This window comes from Salvia hispanica, chromosome 4, assembly GCF_023119035.1.
Source record: "Salvia hispanica cultivar TCC Black 2014 chromosome 4, UniMelb_Shisp_WGS_1.0, whole genome shotgun sequence".
Lineage (NCBI taxonomy): Eukaryota > Viridiplantae > Streptophyta > Magnoliopsida > Lamiales > Lamiaceae > Salvia > Salvia hispanica.
The window spans coordinates 9,414,825-9,422,437 of record NC_062968.1 but is presented as its reverse complement, the minus strand read 5'-3'; the positions used below and the strand labels follow the sequence as shown (position 1 = coordinate 9,422,437).

The window sequence follows — 7,613 nt, the reverse complement described above, 5'->3', positions numbered from 1 at the left end:
TACCAGAACTCTCGATGTTGGAAATTATAAAGTCTTGTCTACTTCACATAATTAAGTGCGTTGCATGTGTCTATAGGCTTAAATTATGCTAGAAAAATATATTGATTAAGGTGTCTCTCAACATGTTATAGAACATTATTTAATTAGTTAATTTATTATTATTTAAAAGAAAGTCGTGGCTATATTTTCATAAATACGAATTAAACTTTCTGATAAATAATTTATAGTTCTTTCCCTCTATCCAAATTTACATGCATCAGGTTTTTGATGACTCAATTCCAAAAAAGTAACTTAAAAAAAATAAAAATAAATGAGAGTCCTATAACTTATTGTTACAAAAACTGCATTTTCTATATGAACTACATTCATATTGTAATTTTTACTATCCCAACATGGTGCTGATTGAATAATGTGTTATATATATTGTCTCTTGGAGATGCAATCAGCTCCTAATTATAAAAAAAATATCGAAGATCAGTAAATAAAATAAAAATAATTTTGTTATCAATTAGAGTAATGCTACGACAGGCGTTTCCAGAAGAACAACATAAATACCGAGAGAATCTTTAGTTACTAGGGGTGGGCAAAATGGGTAGCGGGTAATGGGTTATTCCCATTTCGACCAGATACCCGCCGGGTATTGGGTATTCGCTACTCGACGATAACGGGAAATGGGGTTGGATCGGGTAGTGTGTTTTAGAGTTTTGTGGATACGGGTATTACCCGCTACCCGTGCGGATATACCCGTTACTCCCGATAATACTAGATATTATTCGTATTAGCTATATACAATCTTTTAATACTTTATAGAATCTAAAAGTTCTAAGAGTTTTTTTGAAATATTTTTATATTCCAACAAACATACACTTGAAAACTCACCAAAACTAGCTATAGAGTGTCTCCTCATTTTTATTCTCATTCTATTCAAAGCTTACGATCAAAATTGAAACAATAAATTTTGGTTTGCATTTAATTTTGAATTTGGAATTTGGAAATATGCAAATTATATATTAAAATATTTCAAAATTAAATTTGGAAATATGCAAATTATATATTAAAATATACAAATATGATGTACTTACATCCTCCGGTCATATTTTGATTATTTTCAGTAAGTGAGACTAGAAATCACCACATTTGTGCATAATTGATAGTTGGAATTTTTGCATGAAGATTGAAGAACAAATTAAAAAACAAAATTCCAAAATCATAGTGCGGCAACAATCTCAAAATTCATTACTATTAAAAAAACTCAAAGCATAAATATTTGGTTTCATGAACTCAACCTTTGGTTTGAAAAACTTTCTGCACGATTAAAGGGTCATACTAAACATCCGGGTTTCGGATCGGGTACGGGTACCCGCAATGTCGGGTATAGAATAACCAACACGGGTATCGGGTAATCCTGATATGTTGCGGGACGGGTATTGGAACAACAAATTTAGCTGAAATCTGGTACGGGTACCCGCGAGTAACCCGTTTCGCCACCCCTTACTAGTATTATTATTTTATCTTGGAATTTGATTGTTAATTTTTTCTTCGATTATCACTCAATAATTTTTCATTTAATTTGAATGTAGAAAGCAATCTTTAATGATAACGTGGTTAGCATAAAAAGGTCAACCCTAATATTCTGCACGACCAGCAAAGCCCAGACAAATACTACTATTTGGTTTCGTAAATTACAGCATCGATTTATTAAAATCCACTTGGAGTTAATTTAATTGATGACAATGCTTAAATTCCAAGCATTGCAAGCTGAATTGAGACATTAAAGATTTAATTAATATATAAGTATATACTCCATGAAACTAACCGCTCACCTGCAGCTGACAACCCTATATATATAGTTCAAATCAACTAGTAAAATTCGATAAAATAGTACTATATGATTTTGACTATTGGTAAACATGAAATAACAAAAAGGAATAAGATAAATTTGATGAAGAATGTTTTGCCGCTGTTAAGTAAATGGCAAGAGGGGGCTATATCTTGGCTCCATTATTTTCCTTTATAATTCCTATTAATTATATAATTTTATCTTCATAATTATATTATTATTACTATTACCTATGCTTTTTTGCCCTTTTTAAAGTAAACTAGTATCACCCCATGCTATGCATGGCCCATTCAATTTACATCAAATTATGAAATATTTGTTTAAAATATAAAACAATATTATTATTATTATTATTATGAGTTTAAAGTTATAAATGTATTTAAAAATAAATGTATAGTTAATGAGTAAATGGTAGTTAATCTTATAAATCCCACAAATTAAGAATGAATTGAGCAATTTGGCATCCATTAAAATTCAATTATTAAAATTAGCGCATAAAATTGATTATAATCTTTTGGGTTTCAAACACAAAACTATAAATACACATAAAAAACATATAATTTAGATTATATAAGTTCAATAGTGATATACTATCACCAAAAATGAAAAAAATTAAATAAGATTTCGTATGAAAATTACAAAACATTAATTTTATAAATTTTGGAAAATATGTGGTGAAAGAAAAGCATGTTTTAATTTGTAAAATATTAGAAGTGACACGTATGTTTTAAAAAAGATTTACTCAATAATAAACCTAAACCCATAACAATTTAGGAAATTGGAAAAGAATTCTTTTCTTTTATAAAATATAATAATTAGGGAAAGTGGAAGTGAAAAGATTTTTGAAATTTTTTGAAAATAATAAGAGTGTCATTATGCATTTTTAATAAATTCGGAGTGTGAAAAAGATTTTATACATTTGTAAAAGAGAAATTTAAGAAATAACATAAATGTCATTGAATAATATAAAATAGAGTAAAGGCCAAATGTGGTCCCTAACATATGATCGTTTTATCAATTTGGTTCTTAACATTATCTTTTTAATTATTTGGTCCCTCACAAATGAACTCGGACCCGAATCTATCCTCATTTAACAGAACCATCAAAAAATAGACGGTGATTGCAAATCACACTAAATTAAATTACTAATAGTAATTAATTACACTTAATTATAGTTCTTAATATTACATATAAAACCTTTAATAAAATTAATAAAATTAAACACACAGCATCCTCACTTCACAAAATTTCCAGAGAAGCAATCATCTCCTACCCCAATCTGTCGACAATTTCCAGAGAAGCAATCTCAACACAAAATTTCAATTGCCAAATCAGAGAAACAAACTCTAAACCATGACTCTCTATTCTAAACTTGTTCTCGACTTCAGCAGCTTTCGGAGCTTGTCTCCGAGGGGCAGGGCTTGGCTAGGAACTCAGATCGCAGTCGCATTCCGCCCACGCACCTTTCTGATTCTTCCCCTCTCTCTCTCTCTAGGATACACTGCCTTCCCTTGCAGTTCACAATTAAGCAATCCAGTCGCTCAAATCGAATACCTCACATCGGAATTAGAGATCAGGAGATAAATTAGGGGTGGAGAAGGAGCTTACACGGCGGCGAGGAACAACGATGACGGAAGGAGTGAGGACTTCGTTGTCGTACAAATCGCCGGCGACGTAGAGATCCTCGGAGTAGCTGTAGCGGAGGAGAGCGGCTTGGCGCGCAGATTTGAAGCACTGAGTGAAGGGGAGGTCGGCGGAAAGGGGTTGCATCAGGCATCGGAGCGGGGGTTGAGGCGGCGGGGGTTGCGTCGGGCATTAGAGCGGAATTTCTTTGGGAAGAAGAAGAATTCTATGGAGTCGTCATTTTCCGGTTGTCATTTAATTTAGAGTGATTTGCAATCACAGTCTATTTTTTGACGGGTCTGTTAAGTGAGGACCGATTTAGGTCCGAGTTCATTTGTGAGGGACCAAATAATTAAAAAGATAATGTTAAGGACCAAATTGATAAAACGGTCATATGTTAGAGACCACATTTGACCTTTACTCTATAAAATACGCTAATAATAGCATTAGACCATCTCCAAGGGTACACTAAAACCTAAAATGAGATATGTATTTAGCTCCAATAGTACTAAAAAATCAATCATATTTTTGGTTTTTGAGAAAAAAAATACTTATCTTTAGGTTTACACTAAACCAAAACCTAGAAGTTTTTCAAATTTTATGAGTAAAAAAGGCATAATATAGAGAATATTCTTTTAAGTTTGAGTTTAGTGTTAATGGTTAGAGTAAAATCAATATTTAGTGTGAGATTTACATTAAAATGGGTTTGAGTTTAGTGGAATGGTTGGAGATGCTCTTATAAACCTAATTTTAATTTTATACATAATAAAACTTTAAAATAATAATGTTAAAAATAGTACTAATAATAATAATAATAATAATAATAATAATAATAATAATAATAATATTATTATGTACAAAAGAGCTACAGATATTTAAAAGCATACAATTTTTAGTTACTTAAAAGCATGCAAATTTTTTTATTTATAATGGACCGCGTTTTATTAATTAGTTTACTCATTTCGTATGGGTTTTTAAATGAAAATAAATAACGGGCAAGAGTCGTATTTATTCCTTCAACAATCAATAATCAATACTCCCTCTGTCCCATTAAAAATGAAACGTTTTCCTTTTTTGGCTGTCCCATTAAAAATGAAACGTTTCCTAAAATGGAAACAACTCTATCTCTACTTTTTCATCTCTCTTACTTTCCTCTCTCTTCTTTAACTCATAAAACAACACTACATAAAATCCCGTGCCGATTCCCAAATGTTGCATTTTAAGTGGGACGGAGGGAGTATAATCCAATAATATTAGTATTCTAGGGTTTTAAAAAATTGATAAATTTGCGCTGCTGCTTTCTAAGTACCTCCCATTTCTCTCTTCCTCCATCGTCTTCAAACTCTATTTTCAATAACAAAGCTTTTGTAGCACTCCAAATAAACAAAGATTACTACTTTGTTTGCCGTCAATATCCACATGCAAACCTCGACCGCCGTCGATTTTCTCTCCTGGACGACACTAAATAATATTCTTGCTCATCACTCATATTTCATCGCATACGAAATGTAGTAAGAGCCCCCGTTGTAGATCCCCATCCAAGAATGATGGATTTTTCGTTGAATCTTTCAAATCATTGAAAAACAAAGGTAATTAGCATTAATTTTTTCCATCTATAATCATTGAAAAACAAAGGTAATTAGCATTAATTTTTTCCATCTATAATCATTGAAAAACAAAGGTAATTAGCATTATTTTTTTTCATCTATTATGTCAAATATAAAAAGAACCCGGTGAGTGCATCTTGTGCATGAATAAGATCACTTTGCACCTCAGTTTCTTCTTTCATTTGTGGACTATCATCTGCAACACTAATGGAGTGACTTCAAGTCCATGGGATTTTTGAAATCTCAATAAAAATTCAAAAATGAAATTATCAATATTGCTTGTCTAATCGAGATCTTAGACACATGAACATAATTACATTGGAATACAATTACATCGGAATTTATACATATCTTGTAGCTTTTGGAATTCTTCTCAAATGACTTTTAAAGATCCAAATATTAGCCCTCGTAAAACCTCTCACTCACTCCATTCTCCCCACTATCCTATTGAGATTGAGAGCCACGCAAACAGACTTAATACTACGATTCAGTTAAAATTAAAAAGAATTTTATTTAAATAATAATATGGAATTTTCCTAAATACCTTCAAAACTCCCATTTTATATATTGTATAGATTGCATAAAAGATATATATGCTGAAGGGGCCAACATTAAAATGCATCGTTTACTGTCAGCGGCAGACACAGAATTTTGATAGTGGGGGATCCTAACCATGGTTTCTAATGAATAGGAGTCTCATTTTCTCATTTTAGTACGTCCGCGAATAGGAGTCCTAGTTCATAATTACTATAGATAGTAAAGAGGCCCCACATTCCACTCACATACACAGGTGAGACTCATATTCCATTAAACTTCTTCTACCCACTTTTCTTAATATTTCTTAAAATCTGTACCAGAAAGAAATTAGACTTCTATTCGCGGACGGATGAAGTATTTTTTAGCGCCGACAAATTGGAGAATTAATTATAAAAGTTAGAGATATGTGTAAGGTGAATGATTTGAATTGAATTCCAAATTGTTGCAATGTAAGATGTAGAACAAAAAATGATATAAATAAGAACACATAAAATAGAAAATAGAAAAATCAATATAAAAGTATGAAAAAAATTCATAAATTTCTATCACATTGTGAATCGAACTCTCAAATGTATATAATAGAAAAGAAAGAGATCAGTAATAATAGACTTAGAGTTTGATTCTTTTTACAAAAATCCCAACGAAATTAAGTGAACTCACATAGTTGTTGAATAAGCTCTTGATTATTGGTTTTGATGGGAATCAAACTCTCACCATTCAATGCTAATAGAGAAGGAGTACTAAGTTATTTGGTATTTTGTTAATATGGATAATATATACTCATTCTTAAAATGGTCGGGGTTCCATGCATGGACCCTTGAGTGTCCACGATAGTAAGGCCAAACGGTGCCACGGCGCTCTATTGCAGTGGATGAGGGCGGCGCCGGGGTGGGGAGGAATAGCCGCGTTTGCGGCGAGGAAGGGGCGGGGGGTATGGGCCGCGACGGTCTATTGTACGACGCCGTCTGGTTTTTATAAATTTTTTTATGTTTCGGATTTTAATCCTATAAATACAACCTCCACATCTCATTTTTTTCACACCATTCCAATCTCCACTCTAAAATTTTACTCAATTCCACTTTAAAAAAATGGATAACGATGATTATCAATAATTGATTGGTGGGGCGTTTGATGCGGTGGTTGGAGAGGTGGAGCGGGAAGCTGAGGAGGAAGCGGAGCGGGAGGCGGCGGTGGCGGTGGCGGTCCCTTGTCCGATCCATCGTCGGCGGACAATCCGGCGTGACCATGCCGGATCTAACCAGCAGCTGATGGATGACTACTTTGGCGAAAACCCTTGTTATCCGCCAGAGCTTTTCCGTCGACGTTTTAGAATGTCGCAATGGCTCTTCATCGTATATCCACATCATTGGTGGGGCGGTACATGTGCTTCACCCTCCGACGTGATGCCAGCTGCCGGATCAGACTTTCGACGTTTCAGAAGTGCACCACTGCAATTAGGCAGCTTGCCTATGTCAGGCTGGCTGACATGTTCGACGAATACCTACATATGGGTGAGACGACTAGCCTAGAGGTTTTGAGTTTTGTAGGGGCATCAAGGCCATCTTCGGTCCAGAGTCTCTACGAAAGCCAACCGCTAATGACTACCAGATACTGCTAGATATGCACGGGAGGGTGCACGGTTTTCCAGGGATGATGGGCAACATCGATTGCAAGCACTGGGAGTGGAGGAATTGCCCGGTGGCTTGGAAAGGGCAGTTCACTACTGGATTCAAAAACAAACACCCCTCGATGATTCTGGAAGTTGTTGCTGACTACCGATTGCGGATCTGGCATGCGTATTTGGTGTCACAGGGTTAAATAACAACATCAACGTTCTGCAATCGTCGCATCTCTTCAATGACGAGTGCCGGGATGAGGGTCCAGAGGTCAGATTCGTGGCCAACGGCACGCCGAAGGAATCCTATTTCATGCAACGTCAAGAGAGTGCTAGGAAGGATGTTGAGCGAGCTTTTGGTGGGCTCCAAGCGCGATGGGGCATTATATGA

The 7,613-nt window shown here is 34.5% G+C and overlaps 1 protein-coding gene and 1 long non-coding RNA gene across 2 annotated transcripts; one reads left to right on the top strand and one right to left on the bottom strand.

Annotated features, from left to right (window-relative positions):
- Nucleotides 1-2,957: 2,957 nt before the first annotated feature.
- On the bottom strand, nt 2,958-3,640 carry LOC125219619. Its single transcript, XR_007176172.1, has 2 exons — nt 3,449-3,640; nt 2,958-3,394 (listed from the first exon to the last, which is right to left on the bottom strand). It is a non-coding gene; the product is annotated as an uncharacterized LOC125219619 (long non-coding RNA).
- Nucleotides 3,641-6,946: 3,306 nt separating this feature from the next.
- LOC125220319 lies at nt 6,947-7,613 on the top strand. The gene is made up of 3 exons (XM_048122478.1): nt 6,947-7,118; nt 7,216-7,368; nt 7,420-7,613. Exons 1-3 carry the CDS (start codon nt 6,947-6,949, stop codon nt 7,611-7,613), a joined length of 519 nt encoding a protein of 172 aa, XP_047978435.1.